Below are 19,342 nucleotides of genomic sequence, written 5' to 3' on the forward strand. Positions count from 1 at the left end.
GGTGGGAGAAGGGGCTAGAGGAAGGATATCCCCTTAAAGGCAGAACGGGTCTTCAGTTCCTCCTAGGGAAGCAGCTTTTGTGCAGGAGAGCTGGGTTCTGTCCTGGCAAAGGGCGGAGGAGGCGGGGTTCCTGGAGGGGAGAGGCAGCTCCAGACTGGAGCTCTTCTGGGAGAAGGGACCTCAGGGGCCACCTTCATCCTGGGGAGCCTTCATGTCCTGGTCCCTCACAGAGTCACCCCAGAGGGGTTAGAGAGAGACGAACCACGGGCTCGAGGTAAGGGGGTAAGGGTAGGGGCAGCCACACAGGTGAGCGAGACCTCAGGTCTGTCTGGGAGCAGGATTCGGATTCCCTGCTTAGACCCCTGGGTCATGATTCTGTATGGAAGGAAACCTGACCTCTGAACATAGACCCTCTCCCGCCCCAAACCTCCCTCCCTCAACAGACCCTCACTCTGGTCCCAGCTGCCCTGGACCAATCGTCCTCTCCCAGCTGATAATTCCATGGAACCAGGACCTAAAAGGTGTTTAGCACCAAATAGATAGAGGACTTTCATTTGGGGGAGATGCATGCTGAAATCTGTGGGGGACCCAAGAAGTGACGAACAGACAGGTTCTCATCTCCACCAGAGGTGGTAACATAGCCAGATGTGAGAGGCAAAGACTTAATAACCCGTACAACTACGACATCGGCCAAGTGGAATGTTCCAGCTGAATACCATGTTGATGTCACATGTCCTCAAATATAAAATGTCATTGATTGTAAAACACCTACTACCACTCAAAAAGAAAACTGTCAGTTAAACACTTGGCCAATGCTTTCTTACTAGTCCCTCACCATTTCTATTTTATATAAATACTTGTAGAAAAAGCTCTTTGGGACTTATTTCAACATAGATTATCATGTTTTTATCTATAACTTGCATGTGCAGGCCACAACGGCTATATGATGGCCAGGGCCTGGTTGACAGTGGCTGTTAGACGCCATTGATTAAAGACATGCTGTGACTTCAGAGAAGGCAGTGTGTGAAAAAAAAGTGCGTATTAGGAGAGATGAACTCTGGCGATTTCTAATATTTACTGAGCACTTACTCTGTGCTGATTACCACCCAAAGAAATCCATGGCTGATCATTCATTAGACCCATTTTATAGATTAGGAAACTGAGGCGAGCAGAGGTAAAGTCAGCCCTTCGGGGTTACACAGCAGTGAGCGGCAGAGCCAGGCCTTAGCTCAGGCTAGCGCCGAGACTGTCCCGTCAATCGCTGTTCTTCAAGGTACATAACCTTGAGGGTTCCAAGAAGCCCTGCTATCCCGTTGCCAGAGCCACCCTCTTCAGTTTTAGGACCGGCGGACACGGGGCACTGGAGTGGCCCCATCAGCAAACAGCTTGAGGGAGAAATCGAGGGCCGGGGCAGCCTGGGTCAGCATCCCCAGAGAGACGACATCGATGTGGGGCCCACAGAACTGAGGGAGGCTGCTCAGCGTGATGCCCCCGCTGGCCTCCACGCCCACGCTCGGGAACCGGGCCTTCAGCGCTCCAGCCGTGGGGTGTAGCTCCTGTGGGACACAAGCCGCGGCGAGGTGAGAGTCCCTAACACGGCCCCTTCCCAGGACGAAAGGGACCCGCCTCACCTCAGGCCTAAAGTTGTCCAGCAAGATGAGGTCTGCCCCTGCCTCTGCCGCCTCCATAGCCTCCTGCAGGCTGCCGCACTCCACCTCCACCTTGAGGGTGAAGCCGGCTGCCTGCCGGGCCCGTCCCACCGCCTGCGGGCCAGAGGGCGAGAGTGAGAAGGGCAGGGGCATTAGGAGCGCTGGGGGCTGGGACTGGCTCTCCAAAGGCCCCAGATGGATAACAAGCTTGGGGTGAATGAGAAGACCAGGCATTGGGATCGGTTTCTTTCATATTAGGTGAAAACACATGAAATTACCAGTCTTGTGGGACCAAAAAAAAAAAAAAAGCCAAATATCAGCAATATTTGGTATTTGGACCTGCGTTCAATTAACTCAAAACATTAAACAGGAAGGAGTCTTGAAGAACATTTTCACAGGCCCCTGCTGGTTGGCTCAGTAGATCGAGTGTCCGCCCAGCTTGCCGATGTCCAAGTTCAGTTCCTGGTCAGGGCACACAGGAAAAGCCACTATCTGCTTCTCTCCTCCCCCTCTCCCCCTTCTCTCTCTCTTTCTCTCTCTCAGCCATGGCTCGATTGGTTTGAGTGTTGGCCCCAGGTGCTGAGGATAGCTCAGCTGATTTGAGCATCAGCCCCAGATGGGGGTTGCTGGATAGATTCCGGTCAGGGCTCATGTGAGAGTTTGTCTTACTATCTCCCCTCCTCTCACTTAAAATTTTTTTTTTTCACAAATGGGAAACAGGTCCAGGGACTCAAGAGTGACCTGCCCAAGGTTGGAAAGTCATCAACATTGGGTTCCCCATGGTTTGTCCTTTGCTCTTGAACATGATGCCAAGTAGCAGAACAATGCTTGTAAAGTAACTCCAGCCTGACCAGGTGGTGGCGCTGTGGATAGAGCATTGGACTGGGATGTGGAGGACCCAGGTTCAAGATGCTGAGGTCGCCAGCTTGAGCGTGGGCTCATCTGGTTTGAGCAAGGCTCACCAGCTTGAGCCCAAGGTCACTGGCTTGAGCAAAGGGTCACTCAGTCTGCTGTAGCCCCGTCAAGGCACATATGAGAAAACAATCAATGAACAACTAAGGTGCTGCAATGAAGAATTGATGCTTCTCATCTCTCTCCCTTCCTGTCTGTCCCTTTCTCTGACTCTCTCTGTCACAAAAAATTAATTAATTAATTAAAAAAGAAAAAAAGCAACTCCAATCCTCATACAGACGGAGCAACTGAGGGGTCAGGAGTCTCATTCCTCAACTCCCAGGTCATCACTCGCCAGGGTCTCTGGCGGAGGGGAAGGGCTGGACTGTGATGGGCGGTGAGGGCAGGGCCAGGCAGGGACTCAGCCAGACATATACCTTTTTCACACCACCGGTTGCCATGACATGGTTGTCCTTCACCATCACCAGCCCTCCCAGGTCGTAGCGATGAGAACCAGCTCCACCCACTAGGAGTCCATACTTCTCCACCAGCCGGAAGCCAGGGGTGGTCTTCCGCGTGCCTGCCACGTGCCCAGCCCAGCCGGTCCCCCTGGCGGCCTCCACAGCCACAGCAGCCAAGCTGGCCACTCCGCTGCAGCGAGCCAGCGTGTTAAGGGCCACCCGCTCCCCCAGCAGAAGGCAGTGGGCAGGGCCCCGAACCTCGGCCACCTTGGCCACAGGCACCAGCTTTGATCCCTCAGGGAGGAACCAGGAGACCTGGCAGTTGACCTGGGCAAAGATGGCATCAAAGAAAGGTCTCCCAGCCAGTACCCTGGGGGATTTGGCCCACAGTGCCGCCTGCGAGGGGGCCGTCCCTGTGATCAAGGCTGTGTAGTTGAAGCTTGGACAGTCCTCTCGGAGCCAGCCATCGGCCAGGGAGGCCAGTGTGGCAGGGGACAGCAGGAGCGCCAGGTCTGTGAGGGAAAGAGAACAGCGTCAATGTGGCTGCCTCTCTCATTGTCAGGGATTGTCAAATACAGTTGACTCTTGAACAACACAGGGGTTAGGAATGGCACCCCCCCCCCCCCCCCCCGTGCAATAGAAAATTCCCGCCTGGCCAGGCGGTGGCGCAGTGGAGAGAGTGTTGGACTGTGAATCGGATGACCCAGGTTTGAAACCCTGAAGTCGCCGGCTTGAGCGCAGGCTCATCTGGTTTGAGCAAGGCTCACCATCCTGAGCCCTGGCTTGAGCAAGGGGTTACTCGGTCTGCTGTAGCCCCCGGGTCAAGGCACATATGAGAAAGTAATCAATAAACAACTAAGGTGCCGCAACGAAGAATTGATGTTTCTCATCTCTCTCCCTTCCTGTCTGTCTGTTCTTTCTGTCCCTCTCTCTCTCTGTGTCATAAAATAAAATAAAATAAAATTCCCATGTAACTTTTGACTCTCCCAAAACTTCAGTTGTCCCTTGGTATCCATGGGGAATTGCTTCCAGGATTCCCACCAGCACTGTTACCAAAATTCACAGATGCTCACGTAGCCTTTATAAAATGGTGTGGCTTAATGCATACAGTTGGTACAGGTATTTATTGAAAAAAAGAACAAAACCCTGCACATATAAGGTGGGCCCGCACAGTTCAAACCTGTGTTGTTCAAGGGTCAGTTCGACTTAACAACCAGCAAAATTGGGCACTAGCCAATCAGGGTGAGGATCTGGGGGCCCTGGGGGCCAGGCTAGGGTGCTGGGTGGACCCCGTGGGCGGGGCAGAATTGCCAGATTGAGCAAATTAAAATACAGAGCACCGGACAAACATCAAAGACTTATTTTTTTTAATTTACTTTTTTAGATTTTATTTATTCATTTTTATTAGAGAGAGAGGGGAGAGAGAGAGAGAGAGAGAGAGAGAGAATAGGGGGAAGAGCAGGAAGCATCAACTCCCATTATGTGCCTTGACCAGGCAAGCCCAGGGATTTGAACCGGCGACCTCAGCATTCCAGGTCGACGCTTTATCCACTGCGCCACCACAGGTCAGGCAAAGGCTTATTTTTAATGTAAGTATATCCTAGGCAATATTTAGAACATATATCTACTTAGAAATTATTTGTTGGTTATCTGAAATGCAAGTTTTAACTGTGTCCTCTATTTTTTTCTGGCAGGTTCACTGCTGGATCAACAGCTACTGACCAGGCAGGGAGAAGTGAACAGCACCCTGAAGTCAGCCTGCAGCCTTCCCCACCTGCCTGCATAGACGGGCTTTCAGGCGTCCCCAAACTACAGCCCACTGGCCGCATGCGGCCCCCTGAGGCCATTTATCTGGTTCCCCCACCGCACTTTCGGAAGGGGCACCTCTTTCATTGGTGGTCAGTGAGAGGAGCACTGTATGTGGCGGCCCTCCAACGGTCTGAGGGACAGTGAACTGGCCCCCTGTGTAAAAAGTTTGGGGACCCCTGACTGACTTGTGGTGGCGCAGTGGATCAAGCATCAACCTGGAATGCAGAGGTCGCCGGTTCAAAACCCTGGGCTTGACTAGTCAAGGTACAGATGGGAATTGATGCTTCCTGCTCCTCCCCCACTTCTCTCTCTCTCTCTCTTCTCTAAAGTGAATAAATAAATTAAAAAACATCAACAACAAAAGAAGGGCTCATTATTTTTGGAGCAGAAGGCCCCACTGGACTAGGCGCTGAGAAGTCTTTCATCCCAGGCTTCTCCAGAGCACCAGCACTTTAAAGGTGGAAGTTCAGCAGTCACGCCAGCCAGACATTGTGGGCATGGCGGGCTGCCCCTCTGACTGTGCCCTCGAGCTTGGAGATCCCTCCCACACCTGCTGTTTCAACAAACTGTCATTTCTCTAGAGATGGGAGCTGTGCGAGAGAAATTGGGTTGGAGCCCTCACTCTGTGAGATGCAGCTTCAGGAGTGTGGGTGAGTCCTTTGCCTGTAAAACAATAGTATGGACGGCGGTCCCTAAGGTCCTTCCTGCCCACCCACCAGTATCTGCTAGCAAGCCCCTCCCGCCTGTTGAATCAATGAGGCCGACTGCAGAGGCCGAGCTCAGGCACGGTGCATCACCGCCACCTGCCGGCCAGAGAAGATCTACAGCCTCATAGCAGCTTCTGGGGAAAAGGAAAGCAACTCCACAGATTGTGAGGGAGCTGGGTTGGGTGGGGTTGGGTGGGGTTTGGTTTCGTGTCCCCTATTTTTGGTCCCAGTTGAAGTTAACGCCGTACATTCCGGCTCGCTCTGTTCCCAGAAGCAGGCCCTTCCCACCCAGCCCTCCTCCCCCAAAGCTGAGGACTCCATCTTCACTCCTCATTCCGACCCTCGGCCACAGTCCTGTAATCGGACCTGGTCCTACTTCCCCACATTCTCTCCCACAAGTGTCCCAAGTGGCTCCTGTTCTTCACTCAGAGCCAGCTGGGCCCTGGCTGGGTGCTGGGAACAGAGTCAGTAAAAGGGACAAAGTCAAGGTCCTCATCCCCGCGGACTGCAGTCCGGCCAGGGAAAAAAAAAAAAAAATAGGCCTGTGAACAAACCGCAGAGAGGCAAGGGCCCCATTCCACTCAGACTGGGTGCAGTGAGGTTTGCTTTTTGGTGTGTGTGTGTGACAGAGACAGAGAGAGACAGAGAGAGGACAGATAGGAACAGACTGACAGGAAGGGAGAGAGATGAGAAGCATCAATTTTTTGTTGCGGCACCTTAGTTGTTCATTGATTGCTTTCTCATATGTTACTTGATCGTGGGGCTGCAGGAGACCGAGTGACCCCTTGCTCAAGCCAGCGGCCTTGGGTCCAAGCTGGTGAGCTTTGCTCAAACCAGATGAGCCAGCGCTCAAGCTGGCGACCTCAGGGCCTTGAACCTGGGTCCTCCGCGTCCCAGTCCCACACTCTACCCACTGCACCACCACCTGGTCAAGCAGTGATGTTTGCTTTTTAAAGTGAATTTGGATCCTTCAACTGGTATCAGATAAACAAACTGATGCCTCCATACAATGAAACCCTACTCAGCAGTAAAGAAGGGAACCAACCAGCTACTTGATACACACAATAGGGACAAGTCCCAAGTGTATAGTTCTAAGTGAAAGAGTGGATTCAAAGTGCTACATTCTGCTACATTCTCTTTGCATCCATTCATATGACATTCTGGAAATGGCAAAACCCTAGCCACAGAGAAGAGACCAGTTTCCTGGGGTGTGGGGGTAGGGCTGGCCCAAAGGGGCAGCACCAAGGATTTTAGGATGTGATTGAACTATTTATTCTAGATCTGTATGTGATGGTGGCTACATGACTGGTGCATTTGTCAAGGCTCATACAACTTCACAGAGAAAAGGGTGAATTTTACGTCTATAATTATACCTCATTAAACCTAACTTTAAAATAAAACAAGGCCCTGCCGGTTGCTCAGTGGATAGAGCATCGGCCCAGAGTGCAGACATCCCAGATTCGATCCTGGGTCAGGGCACACTTGAGAAGTGACCATCTGCTTCTCTTCCCCTCCCTCTCCTCCTTCTCTCTCTCTTCCCCTCTTGCAGCTGGTGGCTCAACTGGTCCGAGCATTGGCCCTGGGCTCTGAAGATAGCTCGGTTGGTCCGAGCATTGGCCCCAGACAGGGGTTGCCGGGTGGATCTCAGGGTGCATGCAGGAGTCTGTCTATCTCCTTTTCTCTCACTTAAAAAAATTAAAAAATAAATTAAACAAAATACAAGTAAATTTGAGTGGGTCATTCTCCTGTTCAACCCCCCCCCCCCCTTTCATTGTATTAGCTTTAGTTCTCTTGACATCTTTCCATTTTTTATTTATTCTTTTGTCAAATCTTTATTGAGCAACTGTGTGCCAGGTACTAATTTTGGGTGACAGAGTGAGCAGCTCTTTCTCGTAGCTTTCAGGCGTTAGCTTATGCTGTTCCAGGGTTGTGCCTCTGCTTGCAAACCCCTTCCTTTACCCTCTCCGCACTCCCTCTTCACCTTTCACTCCTCTTTCAGGTCTAGTTTGTCACCTCCCCCGCAGGGTGCTTGCACAGACTCCTACACCAGGTCACATGCTCAGTCTGCTCCTTTCCCTCCCCTGCCACCACACCCTAATCTTGTTTCCTCTCTGGGGGCAGAAGTATGCGGTCCAGAGAGTTTCTGTTGTATCCCAAGTACCTAGCACCCTGAACCGTAATGTGCTGCTTTCATTGGTCAAAACCAGCCAGATGTTGGAAATTTTATACTGTTTAGCTTAATACTAAGTGACCTTGGGCTCAAGCCAGTGACCCTGGGCTTTAAGCCAGCAACCTCTGGGCTCAAACCAGCAACCATGGGGTCATGTCTATGATCCCACATTCAAGCTGGCAACCCCACACTCAAGCTGGTGAGCCTGCACTCAGAGTATTAAGCTAAACAGTAGAATGAGTCAGAGCCCAGACTCTGGAGCCGCATGGCCTGGTTTCAACACTGGCTCTGCCACCTTTGGCTAAGTGATCTTGGCTAAGTGACTCAGCCTCTCTGGGGCCTTAGTCTCCTCATCTGTAACGGGGCTAATGGTAATAATCACCTCAATAATATTAGTACTTGCAAAGTGCTCAGGAACACTGTCTGGCACTGGTGGTAGACATGTTCGCTAAGGGGAATGGCGGAGGCACTTACTAAGGGCGGTGGGAGCGTGGAGGGGAAATGACTAGGTGTCCCTGAGGAAGGGGCAGTGGTGCCAGTGGCCTTGAAGGATGAGTAATGTGTGCCAGGCAGAGGTGCAGGGTAGGCAGGAGGGAGGGCCAGGTATTTCAGGCTGAAAGAGTAGGTGTTCAAGACTCAAAGGCAAGAAGAGAGGGAGAGGGCCGGAAGGAGCGTGGAGCAGGGTTCACAGGAGAAATGGTGGGAAGTGAGGCCGGAATGGAAAAGGACAGGCAGATTGAGGGGCTGCAACAGAATTTAAGCAAGGGAATGATATGATTTTTCTAGAAGGGTCACTTCAGCTATCAACTGGAGATGGGAACAGGGACAAAAGGAGGCTGAGGCAACTGGCCAAAGTGACGGAGTCCTGACCCTGGGCAGTGATCATAGGAACAGTGAGCAAGGGCAGAGGCGAGAGTTGTTCCTGAGGAAGGATCTATGGGGACTAACAGCTAATAAGATATAGAATTTGGCCCTGGTCGGTTGGCTCAGTGGTAGAGCATTGGCCTGGAGTGTGGATGTCCTGGGTTTGGTTCCCGGTCAGGGCACACAGGAGAAGTAACAATCTGCTTCTGCACCCCTCCAGCTTGAGCTCGGGGTCGCTGGCTTGAGCCCAAAGGTCACTGGCTTGAAGTCCAAGGTTGCTGAGCAAGGGGTTACTTGGTCTGCTGAAGGCCCACGGTCAAGGCACATATGAGAAAGCAATCAATGAACAACTAAGGTGCCACAAAGAAAGAATTAATGCGGCCTTGGCCGGTTGGCTTAGTGGTAGAGCGTCGGCCTGGCATGCAGAAGTCCCGGGTTTGATTCCTGGGCAGGGCACACAGGAGAGGCACCCATCTGCTTCTCCACCCCTCCCCCTCTCCTTCCTCTCTGTCTCTCTCTTCCCCTCCCACAGCGAGGCTCCATTGGAGCAAAGATAGCCCGGGCGCTGGGGATGGCTCTGTGGCCTCTGCCTCAGGCGCTGGAGTGGCTCTGGTCACAACATAGTGACGCCCAGGATGGGCAGAGCATCGCCCCTGGTGGGCGTGCCGGGTGGATCCCGGTCGGGCGCATGCTGGAGTCTGTCTGACTGTCTCTCTCCGTTTCCAGCTTCAGAAAAATACAAATAATAATAATAATAATAATAATTAATGCTTTTCATCTCTCTCCCTTCCTGTCTGTCTGTCCCTATCTGTCCCTCTCTCTGTCTCTCCCACTTAAAAAAGAAAAGAAGAAGAAAGAAACCCCTGATGAACCAGAGTCAGATCAGAGTTCTAGATGCAACCACCAGTTTGCAAGAAAACTGGAGGACAGAGGAACATATGAAAGTATCCCACAGGGATATAACCTGCAAAATTCAGACCAGAGAAAACTCAACCAAAGGCCAACACAACTTCTTCAGCAAACACATTGCAAGAAAACAAAAGATTAAATAATCTTAAAACACATACTAACCAATCAAGTGTATAGATCTTATTTATTTATTTATTTTATTCTTTTTCTTTTTTTACAGAGACAGAGAGAGAGTGAGAGAGAGGGATAGATAGGGACAGACAGACAGGAACGGAGAAAGATGAGAAGCATCAATCATCAGTTTTTCGTTGCATCACCTTAGTTGTTCATTGGTTGCTTTCTTATATGTGCCTTGACTGTGGGCCTTCAGCAGACCGAGTGACCCCTTGCTTGAGCCAGCGACCTTGGGTCCAAGCTGGTGAGCTTTGCTCAAACCAGATGAGCCCACACTCAAGCTGGCGACCTCGGGGTCTCAAACCTGGGTCCTCCGCATCCCAGTCCGACGCTTTATCTACTGCGCCACTGCCTGGTCAGGCTAGATCTTATTTAGATCCTAATTCAAACATATAAATTGAAATCAAATTAGGACGTTTATGAGACAATTGAAAATCTGAAAACTGACTGAATATTTGATAACATTAAGGGAACTTTAAAAAAGTTAAGTGTGGTAATTATATTGTAATTGTAATGAAAAACCCTTATCTTTTAGAAAATATATGCAGAGAAGTTAGTGAATGAAAAGATTTGAGAGCCTGGGCTGTGGTGGCTCAGTGGATAAAGTGTCGACCTGGAATGCTGAGGTGTCCGGTTCGAAACCCAGGGCTTACACAGTCAAGGCACATGCGACAAGCAATCAATGAACAACTAAAGTGAAACGACTGTGAGTTGATATTTCTCACTTCATCCCCTCCTCTTTCTGTAAAATCAATAAATAAAATCTTTTTTTTTCTTAAGTGAGAAGAGGGAAGGCAGAGAGACAGACTCCCACATGTGCCCCAACCAGATCCACCAGGCAAGCCTCCTATGGGGTGATGCTCTGCCCATGGGGGGGGAGGGGCGTTGCTTGGTTGCTTGACAACCAAGCTATTTTAGTGCTCGAGGTGAGGGATGAAGCCATCCTCAGCACCTGGGGCCAACTTGCTCCAATGAGCCATAGCTTCAGGAGGGGAAGAGAGAGAAGAGGGAAGGGGAGGAGTGGAGAAGCAAGTGGTTGCTTCTTTGTGCCCTGACTGGGAATTGAACCCAGGACATCCACACACTGGGCTGACGCTCTACCACTGAGCCATCCAGCCAGGACCAATAAATAAAATCTTTAAAAAAAATTGAGAGCTCAATTTGCTTTAAGATAGATAATCCTGGAAGGTAGAAAGTAGAGGGTGTGGTTCGGGATGGCCTGGCCACAAGTTGATGGTTGTTGAGGCTGGGTGATGGGTCCATGATCCAGACTTTTCTGTCTACTTATGTGTATATTTGACATTCTCAATAATAACAATATTTTAAAAGTTAGTAAGAAACAGAGAAAGAGAAAGAAAGAAAGAAAGTCCCCTCATTTCAGACACAGTCAAGGAAAGTTTTCTCAGGATGGGTAGAGCAGCAGTTTGCAACCCCCATAAATTCTGATATAACTGGTATGGACTGAGGTCACATCCTTCTAATTTGTGGCAGAGATGGGAGCTTCCGAACTGCAGGAAGAGAAGGAATGCCATCCATTGGTGCCTAACGTCCCGCACCGGCTATGCGCCCTAAAGATCCTTCCTCGGGTTTTCAAGGCAGAAAGCATTCGTATTTATAGATTAGAATTGAGGCTCCCACATATAAGCTAACTACTCAAGGGCAGAGCTAGAAACGCTAAAGCTAGAAAATGATCAAGGTGAACCCAGCTCTTCCTTCTCCACAGCCCAGTGGGGGTTACTCTCCTGCCCCTTTCTTCGAGATCAGTTGTTCCGATCGCCTTATTGTAGAGGCAGAATGTTGGGGCTCCCCATTCCCTTGGTGAAAAATAAACAAATACTTCTGGGTCTAGTCTTCCTCAGGCCCTGACTCTCCTGCGTTTCCAACAAAGGGGATTCCTGCCGCAAGGAGGCCTGTTGGACCGAACGCGCGGCCCCGCGGCTCGGCTCCGGGGACCACCTCTCCGGCGCCCCGGGCCACCACCCCCGGCGAGCGCGAGACCCTCATCCACACGGAGCTGTTCGTGCATTCGCTCGCAGGCGGGGCAGCAGCACTCGCGCAGCTCGGCAGCTACCCGCTGCACGCAGACCTACCGGGCTGCCGAGTAGCGGCAGGTGCCGGCTGCCCGAAGGAAGGAGCCGCAGGAGTTGATTTGTGTCACCAGGACCCTCTTGCGCGCTCAGTTGGGGGCATTTTCCGCACCTCCCACAACCCCGCCTATTTTCCCAGGACCCTTGCGCGCTTCTCCAACCAGTGCACCGCCCCGCTCCGCTGCCTGCTCCGCCACCATTTGGACCACATTGCCCACCCGCGCCGCGTGCGCCTGCGGACCAGCTCTGTACCGGTTGCATCAAGACATCCTTCCTCAGCGACAGGGCCCGCATCCGCTGGGGTCCCCTTTATTGTCCAGAACAGCTCTGGGTGTCTGTCCAGAGGAGCAATAAAGTGATCTCTCCCGGCTCGTGCCCCAGAAAGCTCTCTTAATTAGCAGCTGTGAGTGACAGGAACTTGGAAGGGGGAGTGCTGTTTCTACAGCTGCCTGAGGGCTGGTTCAGAGGGCCTGGGACAAGCTGCTACGCAGAGGGGAGAGGGGACAGTGGTAATGCCCTGTCCCTTTTTCTACCCTCGAGGTTGCAATATGCCAGAGTTCTCTCAAGATGCCTGAACTTCAGAGATGCTAGTTTCATCCTTGCTCTTTCAACGCCATACCTTCTTAAGTGATTGTCCAGAGCTTTATTAAAGCTGGCATCTCTGTGTGAGGGCATACAAAAGCATCTTGGGATGTTTTCTGCACATCTCTCTCTATAAATTATGTAAAAGGATACAGATAAACTTAAGATTCTGGCACGCTATAAGGTTTTCCCCACTTGCGGGTCTTGTCTTGTGTTTCTATGTTGCCCTAACTAGACAAGTGGCTCCTTGCTGGGAGGGACAGGGGCTCCTTGCCACAATCAGCACTCTCATCCCTTATCTTCCCTTCAGTCATGACTTTGATGGATGGGCACAAAGGAAGGCTGTGCCAATGGATCTAAATGAATATAGGAAGTCTTTGTTCTTAATGGTATGTGTGACCCTGTGGCCTGTGTTTGCAACAGTGGTGTCACATGAGGCTGACAACAGTCTTCCAGCTACAACCAGGGAATCATGCTTTCCCCAATTTACAGGGAAATTAACATAGGTAGAAGTTGTCAATTTTAAAGGTTTTGGCCCTGACCAGTTTGCTCAGTAGTAGAGGGTCAGCCCAGCATGTGGAAGTCCCCAGTTCAATTCCCCGGTCAGGGCACACAAGAGAAGTGACCATATGCTTCTCCACCCTTCCCCCTTCTCTCTCTCATTCTCTCTCTCTCTCTCTCCCCTCCCCCAGCCATGGCTCTGAATAGTTTGAGCAATTTGGCCCGAGGCAGCGCTGAGGATGGCTCCATGGCCTCCCCTCAGGCACTGAAATAGCTTGGTTGCCGAGCAAAGGAGCAGTGGCACCAGATGGGCAGAGTATGGCCTGGTAGGAGGTTTGTCAGGCAGATCTCTGTCAGGCACATGTGAGAGTCTGTCTCCACCTCCCTGCCTCCCACTTCCCACTTAATAAAAAATATATATATTTTAAAGGTTTTACCTTTATAATTATATTTTTCTTAAACTGTTGCCTACTACAACTTGTCTGTCATGGAATCCAGAATGACAGAATGTGTAATAATAACAGCTAACATCCTGACCTGTGGTGGTGCAGTGGATAAGAGCATCGACCTTGAATGAGGTTGCCGGTTCAAAACCCTGGGCTTGCCCGGTCAAGGCACATAGTCAAGCAAGAAGCAAGCAATGAACAACTAAAGTGAAGCAACTATGAGTTGATACTTCTTGCTATCCTTCCCCTGTAAAACTAATAAGTTAAATATTTTTTTAAAATAATAACTAACACTTTTACTGTGCTTCTTAGGCACTATTTAAAGCATTTTATATATACTGCTCACAAAAATTAGGGGATTTTTATGGCTTCATATTCATTTTGAAATATCCCCTAATTTTTGTGAGCAGTGTGTATTAACATTTTTTTTTTACAGAGACAGAGAGAGAGAGTTAGAGAGAGGGATAGATAGGGACAGACAGACAGGAACGGAGAGAGATGAGAAGCATCAATCATCAGTTTTTCATTGTGACACCTTAGTTGTTCATTGATTGCTTTCTCATATGTGCCTTGGCCGTAGGGCTACAGCAGACCGAGTAACCCCTTGCTCAAGCCAGCGACCTTGGATCCAAGCTGGTGAGCTTTGCTCAAACCAGATGAACCGGAGCTCAAGCTGGCGACCTCGGGGTCTCGAACCTGGGTCCTCCACATCCCAGTCTGATGCTCTATCCACTGTGCCACCGCCTGGTCAGGCTATTAACATATTTAATCCTCATGATAACCCTATGGGCATACTATTATTACTCCCACTTTACAGGTCAGGAAACTGAGGCACTGAAAGGGCTAGTAACTTGCCCAAAGTTCACATAGCTGGAAAGTGTGGAGTTAGGGACATAAGCCCAGGCAGTGTGGCTCCAGAGTGCCCTCACTTACCCCACCTCAAAGCACTGCCATTTAACCTAGCATTGAATTACGTCTTTAAATCACTATCTGTTTATTACGGCAATATTCACAGTTTTGTAAGCTACAGTCGGGGTTCCAGGGCTCTGTCCCTGGTGCAGGGGAAACAGCCTGGGTGGGGAGTCAGAAGCAACTGAGTCGGAACCTAGCTCCTCCACCCACATGCTGGGTAAGGTCCTGCCGTGTGTTAACCTCTCTGAGTCAGTTTCTCGGTGAAATCCCAGGGCCACAATGAAGAGGAAATAAGGCGAATCACGTCAAGTGCCTACGCGAAGTGCCTGACCCAACTGTTTGGGCACTTCAGACTGAGTGTCTGACTGCACAGCTTCATTCTGCTGCCTATTTATTTACTGATCCGTTCGACAAACACCAGACGGAGACAGAGGCTGCTTTGCACAACAGCTGCCAGATGACTGTTCTGTTCTTCCCCCTTTTCTCTCTAGATAGGAGAGATGACCTCACAATAGGGCCAAATGTCGCTGCCCCTCATACAACAGGTAAAACAGTCTACAGAATTTCAGAGCGCTTAGAGAGTAGCAAGAGAGAAGGTCGAACGGTAGGAAAGGGCCGGACTGAGCAGGCCTTGAATGACAGGAAAGAGTTAGGATTTTGTCCAACAGGCAGTGGGAAATCACTAAAACTTTTCATCAGAAGCTGTATCATCAAAAAGGCTGTTTGGAGTTTTAAATATATTTAAAGTGTGTCTAGGATTCTCGAAATATATAAGTTGGGAGACTGTTGCCACAGCTGGGCAAGAAGCAGCAAGCCAGGATGAAGTGTGATGGGAGGTCATCCTTCCCACCGTTGTAAGAAAAAGGGCCCACAGCCTGCACCCCATGTCCACAGACTCTGGGTCTGGCCCCGCCCCATTCACACCTTGGCCACGTCTGACCTCCTTGCTTTTGCTCACGGTTGGGCAAACCAATGTGTTTCAAGTGTGAGACAGGTTTGTTTAGGTTTGCTCGCTTGTATTTTGCATTGGCATGGGGCAGCGCCCTGTGTGTACAGTCTATGCTGGGCTGTGGGTGCTTGCCCTCAGGGCAGCAGATTGCAAATTGCAGATTGCCTCCCAACGTGGGTGGAGAAGGGTTTTTCCCTCCAGCCAGTTTTGCTGGAGAGTCCAGAGCAGGGGTCGGGAACCTATGGCTCGCAAGCCAGATGTGGCTCTTTTGATGGCTGCATCTGGCTTGCAGACAAATCTTTAATAAAAAAAATAATAACGTGGCCTGACCTGTGGTGGCGCAGTGGATAAAGCGTCGATCTGGAATGCTGAGGTCACCGGTTCAAAACCCTGGGCTTGCCTGGTCAAGGCACATATGGGAGTTGATGCTTCCTGCTCCTCCCCCTTCTCTCTCTCTCTCCCTCCCCCTCTCCCCTCTCTCTCTAATAAAAAAATGAATAAATTAAAAAAATCTAAAAAAGTAAATAAATAAATAATAATGTTAAAATATAAAACATTCTCATGTATTACAATCCATTCATTTCCTACCACTCATGTTCATGGTTGCGGGTGGCTGGAGCCAATCACAGCTGTCCTCTGGGACAACACCAACTTTTTTTTTTTCTTTTTATAGGGACAGAAAGAGAGTCAGAGAGAGGGATAGATAGGGACAGACAGACAGACAGGTATGGAGAGAGAAGAGAAGCATCAATCATCAGTTTTTTGTTGCAACCCCTTAGTTATTCATTGATTGCTTTCTCATATGTGCCTTGACCGCAGGCTTTCAGCAGACCGAGTAACCCCTTGCTTGAGCCAGCGACCTTGGGTCAAGCCAGATGAGCCCGCGCTCAAGCTGGCGACCTCGGGGTCTCGAACCTGGGTCCTCTGCATCCCAGTCTGACGCTCTATCCGCTGCGCCACCACCTGGTCAGGCAACACCAAATTTTTATTGGATAATGCATAATGTACACAGGTCATTGTATGGCTCTCACGGAATTACATTTTAAAATATGAGGCGTTCATGGCTCTCTCAGCCAAAAAGGTTCCTGACCCCTGGTCCAGAGGGAGAAAAAGAGAGAGAGAGTGCTGAGGGGCTGGGGAGCCCTGAGGTTTCTGCCCGGCCTGTTTGGCTGGGGAGTGCTGAGGCTGGTGAGGGCCTGTGGGTCCGGGGGAGTCCGGAGGTCTGGAGAGAGAAAGGGAAGCGGTCTCCCCTGCCTGTTTGCTCGTCTGCCCACCGTTAGGAAACTCTAATACACGGGATGGCCCACCATCCTCAGGCTCCACAGTTCCTTTACCGCCTGCTCCGATCCAGCGTGAACCTGCCTGGCCACGCAGCGGCCACTGGCCTTACACCCACTCGCCTGCCATCTGCTTCTGCCCCAACGCTGTCCTCACGCCTTCTTCCCCCGTTCCCCGGCCTTTGCCTCACCCCCTTGACCTGTCTACTCCCTCCTGGTTTACGTCCCAGAGTTCAGGGGTTCCAGCGCCAGCCCTCCTGAGTTAAACAGCAGGTGTGGTCACATGCATGAAGGCAGTGACACAAGGGCAGCCTCCACCGGGTCGCCCCCTGGGGAGGGGTAACACAGCCTCGATACTGGGGTGCGAGGGACAGTGAGCTAACCCTGAGCTTTCCAGCCTGAGTAGGAGGATGCTGAGGCATGAACGGAAGTGGAGCTGGTGTAGGGAAGACTGAGTTTGGCATGGCAAGGGAACGTCCCAGTGGAGAAGGACATGGACATGGACATACAGGGCTTCCAGGAACGGAGCGAAGCCCGGGGAAGGCTCAGAGCCCCAGAGACAGATGTGAAGGGTCGACATAGGCACACTACACTTAAGGCCCTGTTCTCACTTGATCAAGGGGAAGCAGAGGCACAGCAAGGCTAAGCATCTTGTCTGAGGTGACACAGCCAGCAGGTAGCAGCAATAGGACTTGAACCCAGGCTCTGACTCAGATTATTTTTATTTCTTTTTTTTTTTTTTTTAGAGACAGAGAGAGAGTCAGAGAGGGATGCATAGGGACAGACAGACAGGACCGGAGAGAGATGAGAAGCATCAATCATCAGTTTCTCGTTGTGACACCTTAGTTGTTCAGTGATTTTCTCATATGTGCCTTGACCGTGGGCCTTCAGCAGACCGAGTGACCCCTTGCTCGAGCAAGCGACCTTGGGTCTAAGCTGTGGTGAGCTTTGCTCAAACCAGATGAGCCCGCGCTCAAGCTGGCGACCTCAGGGTCTTGAACCTGGGACCTCTGCATCCCAGTCCGACACTCTATCCACTGCACCACTGCCTGGTCAGGCTGACTCAGATTATTTTTAAACCAAGAGTGTGTTTGGGCCAAGAGCTGCTTCCCCAGCTAAGCCAGCAGAAACCCCAAACCAGGGAGGGAGGTCAGAGCTGGGGAAGAAGCCCAGAAAAACTGCAGAGAGCTCACAGATGGGACCCCTTTTATGCATCTATCTTATCATTTGTAGTCCCCACAAAGTTGTGAGCAGGGAACTGTTGTCATTTTACAGCGGCAAGGAAATGAGGCTCTGAGAAATCAGGTGACTTGCCCAAGGTCACACAGCCTGTTCCTTGGTAGAAGCCGGATTTAAAGAGGATCCTCTGACCCCAGAGCCTAGCTTCTATTTATTATTCTGCATCTAGCCTCCTTAGCAACATCGTCCCCACCCAACCACAGGGGATCACAGGACTCAAGCTCCCTCCCCCAGCCGCGGCAGATGGGACAGGACTTTGCCTCCACTCTTCCCAAGCTGCTGATCAGGAGCAAAGTCCAGAGCTGCTCCCCATTCAGCCTCCCACTACCTGTCCCAGGAGCCCCCAGCAGAGGCGCACTCCTCCAAGCCACCCCTGGCTTGTCCTGGGGCTCAAGCCCCTTTCTTCCCAGAGTTCCTCGTGACCCAACATAGAGGAGAAAGAAGAGTGAGAGGAGGCCTTTGGCAGACAGAAAGGACTGCTTGGGGTTCAGAGAGGTTTGAGGGAGATGGGGGAGGTGAAGACAGTAGGTGGAAACCAGAGGAGACTTGGTCTTCCGGTGGGGTCGGTGGATAAGGGACTGAGATAAGTTGGGATGAGGAGAGGGGCAGGAGGATGAGGAGATGGTGGTGCAGGAACACCAGGGAGAGAGGTCTGGGGAGGGATCCTTTACCTTCAGGCTCCATGACAGCTTGGAGCTGCCCCGTTAGCATCTGCTCTTCAGATCCAATGTTCTGGGAAGCCTGAGGCTGGGGGTGGGGCCGCCAGATGGACGTGGGGGAAGGGCCAGTCCAGCCAGCCTGGATCAACCCTTCCCAGGTTCTCGGGGGCTCCCTCTTGTCCTCTTGTAGGACCCCTGGGGCTGTACATACCTGGTCTGCTGTCCATACTCAGAGGGGAAAGCTCTCAGTTGCATAACTCAGATGTTAAGTAACTCTGAGCCAACTGCCCTCTCTGAGCCCAAGGCCCTGGTCTCCCCACGCGCATGGGCACGCAGCTCTGCGAGGCTGGGAATGCAAGCCAGTGCTCCCCGCCAGGGCCGGAAAGCTTCTTTGATGGTGCACTGGGAAACCGGGCCTTAGACCTGGGTTCAAATCTCAATTCCAGCGTTTCTGATCTCAAGTACCTTTTTACCTTTTTCTATGCCTCAGTTTCCTCTGCTGTAAAATGGGATGATACCTATCTCATGGGTTCAACTGAGACTCAAGTGAAAAAACACAGTAAAAACTCCTCAGATGTCCGTTTCCCTTCCCTCTCCTCTTCCCGAGGCCCTTTAAGGGCATGGACAGGTCAGAGCTAGATTCCTGAACGGGAAGACTGGAAACCACCCATAACTGGGACTGGGACTTCAAGCAAGCCCCTGTCCAAACACGGCCAGACCTCCATTTCTTCGCGGGAACTTGCTGGCCGCAGTCAGTGGGACCTCTGATTGTCAGTCCACAAGCATCTTCCCAGCCTCCGCCCGGTCTTTGTCTGTAGCACGTGACCCTGACAGGCTTGGGACTCGGGAGAGACCAGGGAGGGTCCTGGGGCAAGAAACTGAAGGAAGCCTCACGCCCAAGTGCCGCCTGGCACCTCAGCACCGCGCTTGCCTCGCTGCACTCCAGAGCGCTCCCTGGCGGCCCTTCTCCAAACTGTCTTCTCCTTTTTTTCCAGGTTTCTCTCTGAAAGGCTCTGTGCCGTCTCTGGCACGTGCTTCTTCCTACATTACACCCTC

The 19,342-nt window shown here is 51.3% G+C and overlaps 1 protein-coding gene across 2 annotated transcripts; it reads right to left on the reverse strand.

Moving 5' to 3' along the window:
• Positions 1 to 1,129: 1,129 nt before the first annotated feature.
• On the reverse strand, positions 1,130 to 18,631 carry QPRT (quinolinate phosphoribosyltransferase). Of its 2 annotated transcripts, XM_066275654.1 has the most exons (5): positions 18,498 to 18,623; positions 18,299 to 18,374; positions 2,978 to 3,513; positions 1,632 to 1,763; positions 1,130 to 1,556 (listed from the first exon to the last, which is right to left on the reverse strand). In XM_066275654.1, exons 2-5 carry the CDS (start codon positions 18,336 to 18,338, stop codon positions 1,338 to 1,340), a joined length of 927 nt encoding a protein of 308 aa, XP_066131751.1. In that variant the 5' UTR covers positions 18,339 to 18,374; positions 18,498 to 18,623; the 3' UTR covers positions 1,130 to 1,337. The 2 variants fall into 2 exon arrangements, with proteins under 2 accessions (XP_066131751.1, XP_066131752.1); XM_066275655.1 differs by lacking the exon at positions 18,299 to 18,374 and having other exon boundaries at positions 18,498 to 18,631.
• Positions 18,632 to 19,342: the final 711 nt, after the last annotated feature.

This window comes from Saccopteryx bilineata, chromosome 4 (genome assembly GCF_036850765.1).
Source record: "Saccopteryx bilineata isolate mSacBil1 chromosome 4, mSacBil1_pri_phased_curated, whole genome shotgun sequence".
NCBI classification, from domain to species: Eukaryota; Metazoa; Chordata; class Mammalia; order Chiroptera; family Emballonuridae; genus Saccopteryx; species Saccopteryx bilineata.

Bases quoted from the DNA above. Each gene is read 5' to 3' on its own strand.
- QPRT (XM_066275654.1), bottom strand. From the start codon at position 18,338: ATGCTAACGGGGCAGCTCCAAGCTGTCATGGAGCCTGAAG. The intron at 1,764-2,977 runs GTATATGTCTGG...TCTGGCCCGCAG, and splicing joins CAACCGGTGGTGTGAAAAAG to GCGGTGGGACGGGCCCGGCA. The intron at 1,557-1,631 runs GTGAGGCGGGTC...TGTGTCCCACAG, and splicing joins TGGACAACTTTAGGCCTGAG to GAGCTACACCCCACGGCTGG.